The 22,337-nt window shown below is 39.5% G+C and overlaps 1 protein-coding gene across 1 annotated transcript in view; it reads right to left on the bottom strand.

The window, feature by feature from the left end:
* Positions 1-14,047, bottom strand: part of SVEP1 (sushi, von Willebrand factor type A, EGF and pentraxin domain containing 1) — a 168,429-nt gene extending 154,382 nt beyond the window's left edge. The window contains exon 1 of the mRNA XM_014834470.3: positions 11,802-14,047. Coding sequence (XP_014689956.2) covers positions 11,802-12,332 — 531 coding nt within the window. The 5' untranslated portion in view covers positions 12,333-14,047. The remainder of the gene's footprint in view (positions 1-11,801) is intronic.
* Between the last annotated feature and the right edge of the window lie 8,290 nt (positions 14,048-22,337).

The following is a 22,337-nucleotide window of genomic DNA, read 5'->3' as shown; positions in this document are numbered from 1 at the left end:
CTTGTAATAATTCTAAGGCTTGACTTCTACACTGGCTCCCAGTGTTCCCCAGTGGGATTAAGCACCAGTTACCTTTCTGTTGTTGGTTCCCTTCCTTGTCTCACGTCTCCACTCTGCTATCAATGTTTACTAGCTTCACTTCCCAAACTGCTTCTGGCAGAACCCAAACTGAAACATCGGCCCTGCCTCTGGCTTGCTTTATCTCCATTAAATAGGCACAGGGGTAAACCAAGACTTCTACTCAAGTAAATTGCCAACCAGTATATACAACGCTGGTCTCCCCTTCACTTAACTGCTGGAAGGGGAAAGCACTCCATGAGGGGCAGGAGAGATTGGCCTTTCAATATGAACACTGATCTTCCCCAAAGCCAAGATCCCATGCCTGCTCTGTTCCTCTGTCTCTGGTTTTCTCTTCTCCTCAGTTCTCTGATGGTATAAACTTGATTAGGGTGCTGGGTGGGAGTGGTGGTGGGGATAGTTGATTTTGTAGGGCGTGTTCTGCACAGTAGCCATGAACTCTGGGGAAATGTATCCTTCTCAATTGCTGGAGGCCTTCTTTAAAATGTGGAATATCCAGTGCTCATTAGTTTAAGCCATGGGTCCTGGTGCCAAATCTGGGACAATAAAGAAAGTCCGACATAACATCCCATTGCAGACGAGTATTTAAAATACAGATTTTTACTACCGATTAGATGCATATAGCCTAAACTTTGTATCTTTATTGCTAGAAAATTCCAAAAATAACAGCCTGAAATCATCACTTTGGGAGCAACATTTAAAAGCCAAGAATGCATATTTTGAAGCAAATTGTGACTAAAAAGTGAGAAATCTTGGCTAGAAATTACTGTGAAAAACACAAACAAAAATTGCTTAATTTCTTTCAAAGTCAATTGCAGATTCATCTGGAAAGGTAAAGCCTATAAAATAGGGTTAAAATGATGGGGCCTTATTTGCAGATATGACTCCATTGGTCGAGGTGAAAATGAGTGAGCCAAGTTGAAAGAGGTGCCCTTATCAAAATACCCTATCAAACAACACATTTGAATGTGCCTGAACTCTTGCCATCATCAACAGCAGGCAAAGAGATTGCCTTTTACTGCACAGAACAAAAATCACAATAAAAAATGAAGCTGGAGAGCTAGAGAAGGAGAATTAATTGTGGAAAATGGGTCCTTTGAGGCAACTATTTCACTTACATGTGATAACACTGGCGGATTAGAGAATATCCTTCTTCTCTGAGAATGTTCTTTGATGAGTATTGCTAGTCAGAGTAAGAGAGACTGACAAAGCAGTGGGTCAGCATCCCTCTCCCCGTGTGACAAGCCAAAGGAGGGCCACATTCTCCTGATCTCTCAGGAAGGCGATGGAGTCAATTACTCCCATCATCTGCAGCCTCAACACCCTGCTCTGTGTCACATCCTGGCCAGCCATCCAGGCTCCTCTTCTCAGTGAACACCTGCTGGGAGCTTGTCAAGCAGGGAAACAACTACTATAATGTGTGTGCAGATTTTTATGTGAATCTGGATTCTCAAGATCCAATGTGACACTAGGAGAGAGGAGAGGCACAACTGGGTGAGTAACAGGGTCCAGTAGGGTCAGGGCTTTCAATCCAGCTCAGTTATCCCATCCTGACAGACTCAATGCTATAGGACTTGGCAATTGACAAGAAAAGATTTGAAATGCTTCATTTCAACTTCCTGATAATAAGCTAATGTGTCATTTTCTTTCTTAACGCAGAGCTGTATTATGGAATAGAATACAAAGTTCTCATGAATATTTAAGACCAAAACTGAGATGTAAAAGGATTTTTACATTTGAGACCAATCACTTCAGGCTATGCCTCCAGATGCCCCAAAGGTATGTCTTCAATCAGCTGTGCCTAGGTAGACATTGATATTTCATTTCCTAGTAAGTAATACATGGTCATTATAAGTACTTTTTCAAATGCAGAAGAATCAGATGTATTTAAGTAGGTAAATATACTATCTGTGGGTATATAGTATTAACATTTTGAAAATTTTCTTCCCAGTTTTTTTCTGAAGGTTATTTTATGAAATTGGACTTACATATACAGTTTTATATACTGATGATAAACACACAGAGTTTCAGCTCATTTAACATGAGATTTGGCCAATTTACCTTGTCATTAAATAGTTTTTAAAAATATGATTTTATTGACTATAATACATTTCAGTGTGGCTATGTTATTTTATTAAATCTCCTTCAGTTGTTAGAACTGGGGAGTTGCTGCTTCTACTTTGCATGTGGAGTGTCAGCCATCAGTTACCCTCTGGCTCCCCCAAACTCCCATTTCTCACTCTTCCCCTGGGGGGGAGGGCTTCCTCAGCCCCACCCTCTCCCCTTCTCTTTGGCTTTGGCTGCCAGGAAGGAGCCGCCTAAGTTTTACAGAGGTAGGCTCCATGTGCCCGGCACTACCTGCTCCTGGGGAGGCAAGTCAGTCTCATTTAGAGATTCAGTATTAGGAAGCTGTGCACCTCAGTCACATTCTCCATTACCAATATCATCTTTGAAATTAAAAAAAAAAAAAGAAAAGAGTATATGAGCCAGCCCTGATGGCCTAGTGGTTAAAGTTCACGCTCTTACCACTTCAGTGGCCAGGGTTCAGTTCCTGGTCTCAGAACCACACCACTCATCTGTCAGTACCATGCTGTGGCGGCAGCTCACACAGAAGAACTAGAAGGACTTACAACTATGATATACAACTGTGCACTGGGGCTTTGGAGGAAAAAAAAGAAAAAGAAGAAAAAAGAGTATATTTTGCTATTAGGAGCATTTTAGCAGGAATTAAGAAAATAGTGCATCACCTCATGTCCCTCAAAATATATTTTATACACTCTAGCAATAACTTACGACTTGAAAAATATCCAACTTGGACTTTACTCAGTAAATGACTAAGTAAATTAGTCAAATGACTCAACCACGTAGTAAGTCCTGCTAAAAACTTTCTTTAAAATATTTCTTTCTATTAATCTTGTAAGAAGTCATTTTTTCATTAATTTTGAATTACATCCATTCACATTAAACCAAGTAGCTATCACTAATTCCACATACGTAGTAATTAGAATCTAGCCTTAAGTTTATAACTTTCACATGTACTGCAGCTACGAAAGAAAGGCTCTGAATTTGAGAAATCTTTATTGTTTAACTCTTTATACAAATAGAATAGCAACTGCTTGAATGACCTCAGAAGAAAGATGGATAGCAAAAACGACGAATTCTTTAAAAATCTTTTCATGAAGATTGATAAGAAACTGTACCTAATAATGGGCTGCAGATTTCATTTTTCAACACTGTCATCCATTTCAAGCCAAGTGCTGTACTAATATCCATGAGCTACAAGAATAGCTCTCACAGAGTTTACCTATCCACCCATGGCCTCCAAACCAGAGCAGGTTATTGTACGCAAGCAGATTCTATGCCAGAAACCCATTCTTCATATGGCCTGGGGAGCTTTAGAGAACAGTCTTAAATATCTACGGGAAACCTACAATACAGAACCGGAAAATCCTCTTAACTTAGAAGCCTCTTAACCTACCAGCTTACTCTAGAAAAGCCAAAGAAGCACGATGTTTTCCTGAGAAATGTTAACTTAGGTTTACTAAATTTACAATAAAATATTGATTTTATTTTGTAATACGCTTTTTCCCCCCATCACTCTCAATATAATCTTTTATTTGGGAGTGAATGCCATATTATTTAGAAGCTTCCGGTTTCTGGGAAACTAACATAGGAGGTTTCTTTTGCCAAGATTTAAATGAACTGCTCTGGAACTTAGATAGCTTTTACTCAAGAAAGTATAATCTAGCACAAAGACTAAGGCATTTTTCAGTTAGGCAAGGTCTGAGTCTTCCATTTTGAGCCGGGTCAGGCCAGTGCCACTTGAGGGAGAAACGAAGTGGGATTTCCAAACATTTTGCTGGTTAGACACATGCTCATCCTGACACACTGGTATGGCTAAGACTGCTCATTACTTCCTCAGCATTCCATCTCTCCTTCCTCTTCAAGGGTGAGCATGAGACCAAGTTTTCCCCAATGAGATCTACATGGACGTATTGTGTGGATTGCCACAGAGTCTCCTTAAAGAGTGATGTGACTGTCTTTGTCCTTTCCTCCTTCCTGAGGTTTGGAATAAGCCCCTGATGATAGGAGCTCCAACAGCCACTTTAGACCATTAGACCTGAAGATGGTGGAGCAGAGAGCTGAAAGGAGAGACTCTGGATGCCTGAAGACACCACAGAGCTGTCATATTAGAATTTTCTATTCAAGACAATTTGAGAGAGAAATAAATGTTTATCATGTTTAAGCCAGTGGTACTTTAGATTTTTCTATTATATCCAGCTAAACTTACTCCAAGCTAATTCCCTGGGTTTAAAAGGAATCTCAGGAGGCAAACTAGAAGGGATTATATCATCTCAGATTCTGCCAATGATTGGTCCATGTTAGACCATGGAATAGCAATCAAGGACCACAACATGAAATTCCAAGGGCCAGGTGGAAACTCTGACGAATTGAGAGAAATCATACCCACAACTGCTACATAGTCTAATTTGCCAAGAGTAAGCCAAAAAGTCAGATTTTAAAAAAATGCTATCTCTTGACTTCAAAATGTCTGCTAAAATTAAAATACATATATTGCGTGTGTGTGTGTATATATATGGATATTTCAAAATACACACAAATGTGTGTGTGTATCTCTGATTGAAATGCACCCATGGGATGAATATAGCCTGAAAGCCACGGTTTATGTCCTCTGGGTTAGAATTTTTGGCTTTATATCTATGTAACACTTTTACAGCTCTGGAAATGGAATCTCCCACTTCTTACTAAGTTTTGATGCAACTCAAGACACGAAGGGAATTAGTAAAACATGGGTGAGGATAGGGGGTAGAGTGGAGGGGAGGAGACAGACCAGATGAGAAGTCAGAAGACTAGATTGACTCTATTTTTGACATTCACTTAGCTTTTTGATTAGCATTTAGTCACTTAACTTCTCCCAGAATCTGATAACTTTCCTGTAAAACTGAATCTGTAAAACTGATTCTGTAAAGTCACAATATGAAAGAACTTTGTAAATTACAAATCACTTTACAAATTAAAGGTATATCTGGTCAAGAATGAATACATTTAGTAATTCTACTTCATGTCCACTATTAAGAGAAATTCTCTCTTAGAACATGTATCATAAGGACATTGGGGGGGACTTTTCTATCCTTTGACCATAGAAGCAAGGCAGGACAGAGCAGTCTATCCTCTCTCTGTGTCTAAGAATTTGCAGTCTTTGATCAAGAGTTCTGATGATGCATTTCAACCAAACATAATTTAATACTGGCAGCTAATAAGGATAAATATCTTTAACAGCAACTGTAGATGTACATTCTTATTACATACCACAGTGTCCTATTTGCTGGGAAAAACAAAACTAACAAACAAAATATATGCAAATGCTAGATTAAGAAGAAATTTGAATTCAATATTTTGGAATTATTTGCTCTCTCTCTCTTCAAATCAAGAATTTTGGTACCATTTTTTGACTAGGAAATACACATGAGTCTGGGTCTATATTATGCATTGAAGATTCATTCATTCGTTCACACTTCTAAAGTTCTGATGGGATTACAAAAGAAGTTCCTATATAAGACCAAGGCAATATGAGAATTGTTTAAAAGTTTAAGAAGCACAAAAGAGAGAATGCTTCCAGAGGTACATTTAGAAATATATCTTCTCAGATGTGGAGAAAAGGGAACCCTCATACACTGCTGGTGGGAATGCAAACTGGTGCAGCCACCATGGAAAACAGTATGGAGATTTCTCAAAAAATTAAAAATAGAAATACCATATGACCCTGTTACTCCACTTCTCAGTACTTATCTAAAGAACATGAAAACACTATTTCAAAAAGATACATGCACTCCTATGTTCATTGCGGCATTATTCACAATAGCTAAGACCTGGATGGTACCTAAGTGCCATCAACAAGGGATAAACAAGATGTGGTGTATATATATATACACACACAGTGGAATACTAACCAACCATAAAAAAGAACAAAACTGTGCCATTTGCAATACTATTGATGGATCTTGGGGGTATTAGGCTAAGCGAAGTAGGTCAGACAGACAAAGACAACTACCATATGACTTCACTCATATGTGGAAGATAAACAAACACATACATATGGAGAACAGGCTGCTGGTTACCAGAGCGGAAGAGGGTAGGGGGAGGGTGAAAGGGCTAAAGGGGCACATATGTATGGTGATGGATGGAAACTGGACTTTTGGTGGTGAACATGATGCACCCTACACAGAAGCCAAAATATAATGATGTACACCTGAAACTACACAATGTTATAAACCAACGTGATCTCAATCTAAAAAAAGAAATATATATTTTCAGTATTGAAAAAGAACTTAGCTTCTGCAACAGTAATTCTTGACATCTAAATCATGCTCTGAGTTTGGAACACCTGAATCCACTGCAGATTGTACGACTCCCCCGCCCCTTTCTATGGGAAAGGAGAACCCAAACTTTCCTTATTCTTTTAGCATCTGGGCCATCAGAAAGACTGCTGCAAAGGCTATTATCCTTTTATCGTATGAAAACAAAATGGTCCTACTTTCACTCACCAGCGTTTTAATCTAGTGGCATCTCACACATCTCCAGGTTTTATTGGAAAACTTAAAAGCAAATACTTTCTTCCCATGAGGCTGAGAGAGCAGATTACTCTCCAGGTAAAGGCGTGAATGTGTACCAGTGTGCACATGTAACGATGATGCTCTTCCCTTGAAGCTAAGAAGAGCTTCTGCCTATCTATTCCCAGTCTTCTGGCCATCTGAAGCTCAGATTTTTGGCAAGACAGCACATTCCCCACCAGAGGATCATATTTCTAGAACTCTGGAACAACGAAGAAAGCAGAAATTTTTTTTTCAAAGGAAGCTTCATGCTATGTTTATTTAACAGATATTTAGCTCAAGTGAAGTGGGAATGAGGGGCTCTGATTTTACTTTGATGTGAAAGGCTTAGGAGATGGAGAGGCCTGCACGCATAGTGGGGTCAATCCAAAATATGCAGTTTAGGAAAGGCAACACATAAATACATGGTGAGAAGGAAAACCAAGAGGAAGGTTTGTTATGAAACAATCATTCCCAGGAAAGGAAAAGCTGACGAGCTTTCGGTTAATTTCATAAAAGGTTTTCATGTAATTAACTCCAAGGTGCTAACTCCCCATTCTAACGGTCGTGTCTCTGGAAGGATCTGTGCTAACTACAGATTTCACTCCTGTAGTCTTCGCTCTCTTTGATGAGCACTAGGCGGTGGTGTTTAAAAAGAAACAGTCGACACTGCGGTTTATCCATTCAAATAAAGTGTGAGAACAGTGTCCACACGTAGACTCCCCGTTAAGTTGTACAATTCTGACACCAAATAAAACAATGAAGCAACAGTTGGAGTTTTTGTTTAGTCAATCACATGTGCTGAAAGATGACAGCAAATTTCACACTGGTAAAGGAAATTCTACATCCTGAGATTTTACATAAGAGGCATAAGGTGTTCGAATTGTGTGGGGTAGCTGTGTACTCGCAAACACGCATCTACATGTATGTCTGTATCTGTGTCTGTGTATAGTTGTGTGGGCATTCAGTTTTCAAGGGAAAATGTTTGAAAAGCTAACTTTTCTGGGGAAAGTAATTAATTACCTCAAAAATGTACCTATGGTCTTCAATTTCACAGATCACAGTCCCTTCCGATATTACCATTCTGTACACACACTGGAACTGACGAACTGTCTAATTTCCATGGCGAAATGTGAAAGTTTCATATCCAAGCCCAAGCCACACAGCTTACCATTTTCAAACTCATTCTGAGACGAAAAATGCTTACCTCACCTCTATGTGAAAATTCACATTCAAACCTCACCAATGCCATTTCTAAACACTAGTCATCTTCTATCAACTTTCTCCGAATATCATATTTTAATTATACCTAAGAATGCTCACCAGAGGTTTGGGAAAGTTACAATAAAGACATGTAGGTTTCCAGGTTAGACAGAGACTGAGTCCAGCCAACCCTCTCCTGCACCTTCTCGTAACCAAACCAAAATGAGAAAGAAAAATACAGTCAAGGAGAAGTTCAGTGGACACAAATTTTGAGAACTTTCTGTTTGTTAGATTACAAATGGATCCAGACTGAAGAAAGGCACTGGGAACCTCGTTGGCAATTCTACTTTCCAAGACAGGATGTAGCATTTGGAAGGAGAAAGCTGAAGACAGAGCAGGTCTTGAGGCGAGCAGTGCATACTCAACTCATTACCCATTTAACTATTTTGGATCAAAGGTACTCAGAGGCCCCAGGCAAACCTGGCCAAACCAAACAGAGGAGCTGGGATATGGCAAGTTTCTCCCTGATGCAGTAGGGATCTTCTCTGATGGAGTAGGCAGGGACATCAGGAACAAGGCCAGACACCGGGACCTCATGAGTATTTGGACTGGAGGCCAATAGAGTACTGGGTCTGCAAAACTGAACCCTGCCCACTGCAACTGCTTCAATAAACAGAGAGCATCTTTAAGGCATTATTTCATCTCTTAAAGGCAAAAGTCTTTCAAACTTCACAGGAAATGCATAAAAGCACAAATGAAAAGAAAAAAGATTCAATGGAGTGATAAAGTGATAGATGCTATCACCAGAAACAAAATTAAAAGGCAAGTGAAACACCAAGAAAAAAAAATACTTGTCTTGTACTTAGAAGCAGAAGAGTTAATATCATTAAGATTTAAGGAGCATTTGCAAATCAATAAGGAAAAGAACAATCCTCATACGAAAAATGGATAATAGTCCCAAAATATTTTAATGGATAGTCAAAAAAGAAGAGCTGGATATGGCCAATAATATACGAAAAAAAGTGTTCAGCCTCACTAATAAAGAAATGCAATTGAAAATGGGACTCCATTTTTCACATATAAAGTCGAGGTGGCACATTCAAATGATACTAACCCATTTGGCTGCATCCTAGATACTGATCCAGGCACTGCATATGGGAGTGCAATTTGGTACCAATTTTCTGCATGTATCAAAGGCCTTAAAAAAAATGGGCCTAGTCTTTGTTGCAACAATACCTACCACTTCAGAAATTTGCGTTAAGGAAATTATTAGCGATATGGGCAAAGATTTAGTTATCCAGTGTCATTTGTAACAGCCTAAATATATAATATTGGCAATTACATGATAAAAAAGGTATGTTCTACAACGGAATACAGTGTGGCCATGAAAAATGATAAAGTAGAAGGGTATTTCTTATTATGGAAAGAAGACAGAAAATACGGTGTAATAGAAAGTCAAGTTACAAGAAAGAACATACGATATGATCTTTTTTTGAGTAAACATTAAGCAGGATATACATACATGTATGAAAACATACCTATTACCTAGACAACTGCAAAAAGTCAAGAAGGGTATGTACCAAAATATTACGGTATATTTATAGGAAATTTTCCTGATTATTTCACCAAGAATCCAGATACAGAAGACATGCTAAAAAAAATCAACAATGTTTCTATACATCAAGAATAATTGCTTAAAATATAATTTGAAAAGATGTCATTCATGATAGAATGAATATATTTAGGTCTAAATAGAATACAGTTAGGTCTAAATTTGGAAAATATATGCAAGATTTAATTACTAGAAATCTACAACTTTACTGAAGTATATAAAAAGAACTGGTTATAAATGGGCAAACCATACTTTTTCTTGGAAGGACTATTACTATAAAATGTAAATAATCCCCAACTTAATTCAATATTTTCTATATTGAAATTAAAATCCTGGCTGGTTTCAATTGGAATATGTGAAAATGAATTAAAAATTCATCCTAAGTAATAAATACATAAGAAGTGATGTAAAAAGAATAGATAAAAGGAGAGAGAATTTGCACTACCAGATATTTGAATATATTGTAAAGTTATAATAATTAAATCATTTTTGCAAAGCTTAAAAACAATAGATAAGAGGATGGAATATCTTATTATCCAGGATAACAAAAAATTAATAGAAAGCCATGGGGAGATCAAATACCCATAAGCATTCAGTATATGATAAAAATGGCATTTGCTAAATTGGAAAAGGATAGATGGCCATTAAGCCAATGATACCGGGACAATTGGTTAATTATTTATTAAAACATAAAATTAGACATCTTTGTCACACCACACACTAAAGTAAGTTCCGTATGGATTCAATTGTTAAATGGAAAATTATTTCTCCAATTTGGGAAATGGGAAGGCCATTCTAAGAATATAGGAAAATATAAGATCTAAAGGACAAAGTTTGATGGATTTGAATATATAAAAACTTAAATCATCCATCTAACAACACTGCAATAAATAAAAGCAAAATGTTTTGACTTACATGTGAACTGGAAAAATATTTGCAGCATAAACAAAATACAGTTACTGGCCTTACTATATAAAGAGTTTTTACAAATCATTAAGAAAACAACTCCAAACATGTGCCATAATTGCAAAATGGACAAAACATATAACCAAGTGATTATCAAAGGAAAAATACAAATACCCAGTAAGTGTACTGGAAAATGTTCATCCTCAATAAAAAATATGAATTTGTTAAAGTGATACCTCTATTCACCTACCAAATTGGCAAAGATCTTAAAAACAGTAGTCTATGATATTGGTGACCACGTGGCAAACTTACTGCTGTGATATTCTGCTGGTGGGAATGTAAATCTATACAACCCTTCAAAGGAGAATTGGACAATATGTACAAGAAATTTACAGACGTTTATTGCCTTTAATTCGGGAACTTTATAGAAATTCTTCGTAAAGAAGTAATTAAAGGGCTCCACAAATATTTATGTTTACCATAACTTGCTTAATAAAAAATCTAAGTGTCTGACCATAGGTGACGGGTAAATTATGATGTATGTATTCAACAGAATAGCATGCAACTAAGGGAGATATACGGTATCTACATTATATTAGATATATCATATCAATAATGTAATCATTTCACGATATGACAAATGAAAAATGTAGGCTGCAAAACAGCAAGACACCAATTTGGTTAAAAGTATGCACAGATGTGCATACTGGGCGAATGTAAACAGCATGTAAACAGTGGCTTTTTAAGAGTGATGGGATTGTGGTTTCTTTTCCTTTTCCTCCTTTTTGCTTCATTCATTCCACAAACATTGCTATTACGTGTCAGACAGTTCTACATGTTCCAAATTTTCTTCAATTGAATATATATTCCTTTGTAATCAGAAACAGTTAAATTTTGTAAAAGTCCGTCATCTAATCCTGGCTTCTCTTCCAGAAGCTAAAAGTCTTGTAAAGGACTCAGAGCAAAAATAAGAAGGGCATGGAACGAAATGCATACTGAAAGCATAAAATTATGTAAAAGAGAACTGGGGAAATACTGAGCTTTCTCCACGTCTTACCTTTAGAGACACTTCCTAAAACGTACTTACCTGTTCTGGCTTGGAACGGTCTGTCCCTACAAGCGTGAAGGTGAACAGCATCTTAAGGACCTCTTCCTAAGAGGGTCCTTAAAGATGCCCACTTAAAGAGCCTGTCACCCCGATAAGAGATTAAAATCCATTATCTCATGGGACCCCCACAACAATAGGAGGGTAGGTGTGACTCTGATTTTGTGGATGGGGACGCTTGACTTGGGAAGGTTGTGGCTTGCCGAAGATTGAGAGAGGGGTAGGCAGTAGTCAGTGGGAAGGGCCGGGGATGGGGGCCGGGGTCGCGGAGGGGCGGGCGCCTTACCGCGGCTTGCTGGAAGGCGCCCTTGGTGTAGGTGCCGCCGCCGCGGTAGGTGATGGCCGGGATCTCTTGGCTGAGCAGCGCGCACTTGTGCTGGTGGGCGCGGCGGGAGGAGATGTAATCGACGCGCGGCACCACGTTGTTCTTGGACGAGAAGGTCACGATGGCCACGCGTGTGGCCGTGGGCACCACGGGGAAGTCGGACAGCAGCTTGCGGACGAACTTGAGCTCGCTGAGGAAGTTGGCTTGGCCCACGCTGGACGACTCGTCCACCAGGAAGACGAGCTCCAGGCGCTCGCTGAGCTCCCGCAGCCGCCGCACGCGTCGCCGGAACGCCTGGCCCAGTCGCTCCACTTTGCTCTCCGCCGCGTCCTCGCCGGGCGCGGGCGGCGAGGGCAGCCTCCCCGGAGCCCCGGGCGCGGCCTCGGGGAAGAGGCGGAAGCTGAAATTGCGCGACGGGGACATCTGCTGAAAGGTCGCCCAGCCCGAAACGAGCGCCAGACCCCAGCAACAAAAGGCCAGGCGCGGCCACATTGCGCTGGAGACGGAGCGGCCGGCCCGCAGCGCAGGCTTCGGCCCCGGCGCGGAGAGATGCTCGGCGGCCGGGCTCGCAGAGGGGCGTGCGCAACGCGGGGCGCGGGACGGCGGCCGCGAGCCTCAGCGCCCTTTCATCTGACACTGGGGACACAATCCAGACTCCTCCGGCAGCTCGGGGACTCGGGAGGGAACGCGCGCGCTCTCTATCCCTCTCGCGCTCGTCTTTTCTCTTCCCTCTCTCCTCCTCCTCTCTCTCCCTGAAGCCTATAAAATGTTTGAAGGAAAGGGGGCAGTCAAGGAAAATCTCCCGCTTCCCTCCTTCTCTCCCTCTCTTCCTCCTCTCTCTGTCTCTCCCTCTCCCCTCTCCTCTATCTCTGCCTCTATCTCTCTCCTCCCCCTCTCATTCTCCTCCCGGGATCTAGCCAAAGACTCGGAGATTCCATGACACCAGAACCCCGCGTCTGTCAGGCTGTCAACATTCCCGCAGCAAGCGCACCAGCGCTGGAGCCCTGATTGATCCCATATGTCTGGCAGGAGCTGCAGAGGAATTCACTGGAGATGGATCCAGATACCGAGAGTGCCACAGTAATTGGAAACACTTTGTAGAGGAAAACACACACGGACTGGCCAGAGTTGAAAGCATCATTTGAAAACTGCTTGCTCACCTTTCGTATCTCTTTTTCCCTCTTCGGTGCCCCAAAGCCCTCAAATAGATGTTTGACTTTCCTGTGGGGGATTTCTGGTTAGTGGGGTGTGTGAGTGTGCAGACTTTTGAGAGCCCCCACAGATCACACCACGTAGGGATTACGTCTACCCCTGTGCAACCCATAGGGATGATTTGTCATTGTGCATCATTCATGCATTTGTTTATTCATCCATTTGTTCATTCCTTCATTAATTCAAAAAATATTTTTGAGTGCCTATTATGTGTCAGGACACCAACAATTTAGGGAGGAACAAAAATTAACATGGATCTTGTCCCCAAGGAACTCATAGGGTAACAAGTGAGGTGACCCTTAGCCAGATATTCCACAAATAATATACATAGTTACAGCTATTGGTGCTAAGTGCTATGAAGGAAATCTTAGGTAGACAGACTTGACCTTGGAGAGGCCAGGGAAGCCTTCTCTGAGGATGTGGAGTTTGTGCTGAGATCTGAAGAATGAGTAGGGGGTCCATTTTCCCAAGTCCTCTTTCATGTGCTTGTGGACTGTTTCAACAGGTGAGACCCATAGAGGTCTATTTCCTTGGCTTTGAATGGTACCTGGCACATAGCTACTTTGAAACACAAGTTGCCTTGGGAGGGGAGGATGGTTTCCAAAGCAAGATGCCAAAGGGAGTGGTACAAGTGCAAAGAGGAGCACACTTTGCATAAGAGGTGGGGTCCTTGGTTAAAAGATTCCAACTAGGAGTCTGGAGTCCTGTGCAGATATGCATCTGCAGTCATATAAACCACCTGAACCAGGTCACTTCCAATCCTTGGCTTCAGTTTGCGCATATATTTCACGATGGAATTCAATAATTTCAAAGTTTCCTCTGTCTCCAATATCAGATGATTTAATTCCATCTATATTTAATGAAATACCTTCAGTGAGAGGTATCATAGTGTATTGGTTGAAATGCTAGGACCCTAGAGTCAGTTTGCCTGGGATGAAATCTTGGCTCTGTCATTCACTGGTTGTATGACCTTGACATCAGTTTGCTTATCTATAAAATGGAGTAGTAGTAACAGCGTATTGAGGGTTATTAAAAATGTAAAGTTCTTAGGACAGTGCTTAGAATACAACATGTAATCTATAAATGCTGGTTGCTGTTATTGCCACCTTTAATCATAAATAGTCTTCAAATATTTATTTTTCTAACAATATTTATTGACCCCCTACTGTGCCAGAATGGTAGATACTGAGGATTTAAAGGTAAATAAGACTCAGTTCCAGTCCTCCAAAAGTTCAAAGGATATCAGAAGAGAACATAGATTTGCAGTTACAAAGCAGTAGGACAATTGTAAGAATGGAGAAGGGGGAGCAAGAAGAAAGGTCTAAATCTTCCTGGGGCATGAGCAAGACCTCATCTGAGCTGAGGTTTAAAAAAAAAAAGAGAAAGTTTGTCCAAATTTCATCTACTCTGTGTTATTTCAAACACATCATCAAGAGCCAATATTTTAGGACTTTTAAGTGCCAAGTACCATGGAAACTACTATGTGTACCAGCACATGTGTTCCCCACAAAAACCCAGGGAGGCAGACAACTGCTTTAGGACTTTGGTTGCAAGCAATAGGCACCCAACTTCTTCTCATATAAACAGAAAGGGATTTCTTGGCCTATGTAACTAAACCAGAGAAAGGACAGGGGTAGACCGGTCTCAAATAGGCTTGGAAAAGGAAATCCTACCTAGGTCTTCAATTTTTCTCTCGCTTCTGTTGCTGTCTGCATGTTAGATGTAGTCTCTGTCTTCAGATTTATGACCTGAGAAGGAAAGACTTCTCCAAGAGGTCCAGTTAAAAAAATTAACAAAAACCACCACCACCATCACCTTAAAGAAGGACTCCACTGGAGTGGGCATGGATTGTATGGCCATCACTTAACCCTGCAGTGTGGATGAAGAGATGGGCCATTCTAGTTGTTCTAATTTAAGTCATATGCTCAGAGTGGCAGAGACTCCTAGTCACCCACTCACCACATCTGGTCTCCCCTTCTTGAACAGTGCTAGAGCTCCTGAATTTTGGCTTGGCACAATGGTGCCTGAAATAAAGACTATGTATCCCATCCAGCCTTGCAGATGGATGTGGCCACGTAGCTAGGTCCTGGGCAATGATCTGTAAGTCCTGGTTTTGTGTGGCAGCTTCCAGAAAACCTTTTTAAAAGACAGCCATTGTCTTTTATCTGTTGTCTCTTCTTTTCCTTCCTTATTCCATCTTTCTGCCTGGAACATAAATAGGTGGCAGAACTGTAGCAGCCATTTTGGACCCTGAGAATGATGTTCATATTCTAACAATGGGTGAGTAATAAGCTGGAAAGAGCCTGGGTTCCTGCAGACCTCCCAGAGCAGAACCACCATATTCACCTCAGATTGCCTATCTACCCCTTTTGCATTGAGTTTTTCTGTTATATCCACATGAACTTGATCCTATAAACCCAAACCTGTAGCCATAAAGGTTATCCTCTCAATATATGCTTTCATGAATGTTCTGAAAAAAAGAAGACACAGTGAATTGCTCATTGGCTCTTGAATTTGCCCCGAAAGGTGACACACATCCATTTCTGCTCCATTTCATTGGCCAAAGAAAGTTGCATGGCCATGTCTAACTCCAAAAGGACTAGGGAAGTACAATCCTGCCATATTCCCAGGAAGCAGAAAGCTAGAAATATTTGTTGAACAGTTACCATATTGAGTCACATGACAATGGGAATACAACTGAGTTCAAAAAGCAAGGTAGAGACAAAACCCTGAGAAGCTTAGCCTGCCCTAAAATTTAGGAGGTTCCTATAGGAAAGAATTATTAATCAGTTCTGCAAGGGCTTTCTGATCTTTAGTTTGGGACAGTCAGTTTGCTTGATGCCTGCTATATTTACATCTAACTGTGCTGAATTATGTAGCAGTGCCCAATTCTAGCAGGAGTTTGTAATTGAACACCTATGGGAATTAGAATAAATTTTTCTTTTCCACATCTTGCTTCTCAGCCCTTCTTGGAATCTTTGCCTTTCTTGGCACAAAAGAAAATCCAATTATACTAAAATACAGTTGTCAAAATATTTTTAAAAACTAAATTTGTCATATAGTAATATATGTACTTCTTTATGGCCACATTAAATAACATCGTCTATCAACTCTCCTAGTAAATGCCTTATTTTCAAAGTATTGATGGACGTAACAATATTTTGAGTTATTACCATGGGTTTAGGCATATTTAAAGATCCCTGGACAATTCTGACACGTGCCCTACGGGTGAGAGTATAAGGCTAACGTATTCTGGCATTGTGTACTTCCAATGGACTGAAGGGTCAGGCCTATGTTAATTTCCTCATGGTAAGAGAGTGGGACATAGAGAAGTCTTGCCTGAACATTATTAACACGGCTACTTCAATCTTGGCACGGCATCCCAGAGCTCTCTAGTGTGTTATATTCTCTAGTCTAGCAGTGGTTCTCAACAGGGGGTGACTTTGCACCCCCTGCACCAGGGAACGTGGGCCATGTTTGGAGACACTTATTGGAGAAATGGTGCTACTAGCATCCAGTGTAGGGGCCAGGAATCCAACTAAACACCCTACAATGCACTGGACAGCCCCCACAACAAAGAATCATCCAGTCCAACATCTTAATAGTACCTAGGTTCAAAATCTCTGGCCTATACCACACAGAAAATGATAAACTTTCACTAAACCAAAAACTGGGTTGGAGAAGCAACCTAAAGGTACGGTAATGACAACATGGAGCTGATTTGAGAAAAACTACCCTGGCTTCATCCCATGAAATAAAGACTTCTGTGAAAAAAAAGTGTGCTGGTGGGTAAAGGATGGGTGATGCATTATATTTTTCTTACCGCCTGCACCCTGATTCAGATTCTCATGGTTTGATCAACCAGAAACTGAACTCAGTCCCTGTCTTTCCACTGGGACCTGCATAAAGGACACTTACCTTCACCCCACTCTTCACTGCAACCCTCTTTCTACATTAAAGCATGTGCAATAAAAAGATAGGACAAACTTGTGTTTGGGGAAAGATGGAAGGGGGCTGAGGAAGAGAACAGAGTGGTGCTGGCAAAGATCCTTCTGAGATGTCAAGAATCAAGATCAGTAAAGGGAATCAGAGGCAGGAAAATTTCCAGTTTCCCTGAGTGATGGGAATAATGTCTTGTTTTGTTTTAAAATCTATGACATCGTGTTAGTGAATCAAAGCGACAGGCAGTAGTGACAGGAGGAATATGCCACCTTGTGACCATATTTTATAAGATTATCTTTCTGTTGCGAATTTAACAAAGACATTCTCTCACATACAGAGGTGGGGAAAATATGCCATCCTGTATGTTTCTTTAAGGAGAATTACCCAAAGATGGAGTTTATGATGGAAAAGCCCTAACAGTGGACATTGCAAACAACTAAAAAGCAATAAATATAAATAAATGTTGTAAATCTGGTTATAACACTAGACGCAGATAAAAAATTAAAAAATACACATCACTTTATGTGCTTTATATAATTTAATCCTGTCATAAATCCTGAAATAAATATAACGGTTACTCCATTTTTATAGGAGAAGAAATAGAGCTATATGAGGTGGCCATAAATTCTGGAAATATAAACGGTTTATTGCTATTACATTTCAATGCATGGCATGTTTAATGTGCTGTCCCTTGCTGGCAGTGCAAGCTTGCAGTGAAGGTGATATATTAATCCATCTTTTGTGTCAATCCCTGTGTTTGTATGGATGATGTACTGCCTCAGATAGTTTGGTCTCTGATTCCTATGGAAAAAAACCTGAGCTTTTAATAAACCCCAGAGGAAGTAATCAAGGGAGTTCAGATCTGGCATTTTTCTCCACACAACCATGTCAGCCAATCCAGCTTTGGAAATTATCCAACCAGTCCTTCACCTTCTGACTTAATGGGATGGTGTACCAGCCTGCTGGAACCACTCCTGGCACCGTTCCCAAGTCTGTCATATTCCGGCATTAATTGGTCACTTTACATAATGAAATGCATCTCTTCAGACATGTTGCTTCAAAGAAAAATGGTCCCAAGACACGTGCTTTCCACAGGTCACACCACATCACCACCTTTGCCTTGTGTTTGGGTGGCTGAAGTCCAGTGTGGGTTGTCTTGATTATCTCCTGACCCAACATCACATCTACCAATTTGTTTGCCTTCTTTTTCACATAAGAAGTAGCTTAGCCTCAAAACAGTCTTTGGGAAAGCAGGTGTTCTTTTCCAAGAGGTCTGAGCACTATGAGCACGTGTCCAAAACTCAGCTGGGATTATCCTTAGCTAAACTTCACAGAACTTCCATCTCAAACTGATAAAAGGCACAAGTATTGAGAATCTTTCATGTGGTGCTGAAAGGCACCCTCAATTTCTGGAATGCTTGGTAAGCTGACTTTTTTTGAGCTGGCTATTATGTAAAAGGACCACTTCTTTTACCTCTCCAGAAAGAGTCATCCACAAAGAAGTGTGCCCAGAACATTGCCTGCATCCTTGAATTTGTGAACCAGCTTTTGAAAGGTGCTATGGGAGACGAGTTCTCTTACACAAGGACATGCATTGAAGGGCTCTTTAGATTCACTGACAGGACCAATTCTTTTATCCACCTAGAAGTAGCAGCTCAATGTATTCATCTTTTATCATCTTCAACCTGTGAAAAATATAATAGTATTGTATATCTCTCCAGACATTACGTCCAAGGTCAAGGCTTGAACCAAACTCCACTTGTGATCGTAACCACTATTTTACAGGGTGCTCTGCTAAAAAGAAATAATAATAATAAAAGCTTTTAAAAAGGCACATCCTTTTTATTTGTATCTCTTTTCCTTCTCCCACCAGTGTGTGAAATGTGAAAGGATCAGTAAAGATAATTAATTTCCCATTGACAAACTATACTACTGCCACACCCAATTGGAGGAAGCTATAGCTATACTTACTTTATACATTATATTTTTAAAATTATCATACAGTAAAATTTACTTTTTGTGTGTGTATAGTTCCATGGATTCAAACACATCTATAGATTCATGTAACCACAACCACAATCAGGATGCAGAACAATTCCATCACTCCAAAAAGCTCCCTTTATAGTCACATCCCCCCGTCATCCCTTACCCCTGGCAACCCACTGATCTGTTCTCCAACACTATAGTTTTGTCTTTTTGAGAATGTCATATAAATGGAATTATACGGTATGTAATTTTGGGGGACTGACTTTTTTCACTCAACATAAAAACTTGAGATTCATCTAAGTTTATGTACAGGTTTTTGTGTGAACTTAAGTTTTCATTTACTTAGGATAAATACCCAGGGATGGGATTACTAAACCATATGGTAAAGTATGTTTAACATTATAGGAAACTGCCAATATGTTTTCCAGAGTGGTGCATGTACTATTGCTTATTCACAAAAGAAACATTTGAGAGTTCTAGAGGCTCTGCATCCCACCCAGCACTTGATAATGTATGTGTGTGTACATATAATATTACATATAATTCTAGATTGATAGTACTCCTCTTTCTCTGCCATCTCAGGTATACTATTGAGCCCATTCAGTAAGTTTTAAATTTCAGTTATTGTATTTTTCGGTTCTAAAATTTTCATTTGATTCTTCCATCTGTTGGAAGAATTTTTCTATTTTTTCATTTGTTTCGAGAGTGTTTCTAATTGCTCATTGAAGCATTTGTATGATAGTTGCTTTAAAGTCTTTGTGATATGATTCCAATATCTGTCATCTGGCATTGTCTTTTCCCATGCAAGTTGTGATTTTTTTCTTTTTGGATGGTGAGTAATTTTGAATTTTACCCTGAATATTTTGAATATTATGAGATTCTGTGTCTTGATTAGGTCCTATAGAAAGTGTTGGCTTTTTTGTTTTAGCTGGCAGTTAACCTGAGGAGCTTCAGATCACAAGATTCAATCAGCCTCATGTGGGAGTTGATTCCAATGTTAGTTCAGAATTCAAAGTTTTTCAATGCTGTTAGGATATTTGCTGTGTGTGAGCTCCCCATGGTCAGTCTGGGACCTGAGTGGTGTTCTCCCTGATGGTCCATTTACTTATTAAGATCAAATCCGTGCATGAGCAGCTCAGAATTCCCAAGCCCTTTGCTCCCCATGATCTCTCCCTTACATCTCAGTTTTCTGTGGCTCCCCTTTTCTGTCCTCTGCCCCCAAAGTTGAGACTTTAGTTACCCCATTCTCCTGCACACTTCTGCAACTATGTTCACATTTGGGCCAAATGGCAAGACGACAGGGAAGCTTGGCCCCATCCTCCTGGATTTACAACCCCACCAATAAGAGAAAGTTCTCCCTCTAAGTTTTGGTCCTGCAAATTTCTGTTGCATTGCAGCCTCTGCCATCACTACTGCCGCCAAGAGTCTGCCTGAGGTTTGAAGCATGAAAACAGAGAGAAAAAAGCAAACACTCTCTCTCTCCCACTCTCTAAGCCTGAACTTCAATGCCTCCTCTAGAGCTCTCTGTCCATATCTACGCCTACTTTTAGGTTCCAGACTTGCATTGAGCCCAGGGGATCCTGGAGGGGAAGAAAATGGTAAACTCGCTGCTGGTTCAGTGGTATTTTGAATTCTAGTCTTCTTCCCCAAGCCACCTGCTACTGTTAACTGTTCCAAGTCCCCATATAGTGGCTCCATGCAACCTTTACAGAGTTTATAGTTGTCACCAATGGGAGAGACAGTGTGGAGTGTACTTATTCCATCTTACTCAGAACTAGAATCATTAATCTACATTTCGAATAACAATTTTATTTTTCTCCATTACCTTTCCAAGGTTGTCTGTTCATTTAAAGTTCTATACTTCTTAAGAAAATTTTAGTAATTTGCATTTCCTTAGGAAATTGTCTTTAATTTACATGCAGATTTTAAAATTTATTAACATAAATATTTAAGTAGCATGCATTTTCAATTATTATTCTCTTCCATCTGTGTGGTGTTATTTAGTTTCTTTCCAATGTTATATACTGGTAATTTTACTTTTTTTCTCTTGATTACCCTCATGAGTATTTTATCTATTTTGTTGTACCTTTTAGAGAGCCAGCACTTGGACTCATTATTTTTGATGTATTAATTTATGCTTTTATCCTGAACAATTTCTTTTGAAGTTCCTTGACTTGAGTCTTCCATTCATTTATTTTCATTTATTCTGTTTATTTATTTATTTATTTTTTCTTCTTCTCCCCAAAGCCCTCTGGTACATAGATGCATATTCTAGTTATAGGTCCTTCTAGTTCTGCTATCTGAAATGCAGCCTCAGCATGGCTTGATGAATGTTGCTACGTCCAAACCCAGGATCCGAACCTGCAAAATCCTGGGCCACTAAAGCAGAGTGCACAGACTTAACCACTTGGCCACAGGGCCAGCCCCTATTCTGTTTTTTTAAATAGAGCTTTTATAGATGTAATTTTCCACTGAGTATAGCTTTAGCTAAATCGCATGTATAGCATTGTTATTATTTTCTAAACAAATCTATCATTGGACTTTTATTTCCTCTTTTGCCTAGAAATTATTGAAGTGGCTTACATTTTATTTTATTTTTATATTATTATTTTAACTCTAAGTATTTGTATATTTTTTCAACTTATTTTTGAATCAATTCCCAAGTTTATTTCATTGAGGTCAGAGAACAGGACTGTACATCTTCTGTTCTTATTGAAATTTCTTATGACCTAATATATAACACACAGTAAAACATGCCATTAGATTTTGAGAAACACTAGCATTTTTGGTTGTAAGATATAAATCTTCTATCTTATAAATCAACTTCATTGTATACATTATCCAAATGCTCTATATCCTTATTCACTTTAATCTATTCCATCTGTTCAAGACTGAAAATGTGTTAAAATCTGGTACAGTCATTTTTTGACAACTTATACTTGTATTTTTAGGGTTTGCTTTATATTTTATGTGATATATTAAATTTTATGTGCAAATGTTCATAATAGTTACAGTATATTCTCTGTGAATAAAGATCCACTCATCAGCAATGTAACTTCATAACTTCAACAACATAAATAAAATTAGCGTGTATTCATTTAATATATTTACCTTGAATTTTACCATATCTGGATGGCACCTCAGCTTTATTGTAGTTAATACTACTATTATTGTCATCATCGTCAACATCACTATTTGCAATTTCCTTCTTATTTTCTTACTCAGTCTTTTTTTATCCCCTTTTTAAGTCTGTCGCTCTCTCTGAGATGCCTTAGGAAGATGTTAGATTTTGGATGGATTTAAGAGGTAATATAAATTAAATCATAAATAAACCGGAAGAACGTACAGGTGAACAGT

Source organism: Equus asinus, chromosome 10 (genome assembly GCF_041296235.1).
Source record: "Equus asinus isolate D_3611 breed Donkey chromosome 10, EquAss-T2T_v2, whole genome shotgun sequence".
Lineage (NCBI taxonomy): Eukaryota > Metazoa > Chordata > Mammalia > Perissodactyla > Equidae > Equus > Equus asinus.
This window is presented reverse-complemented; position numbering and strand designations above follow the sequence as displayed.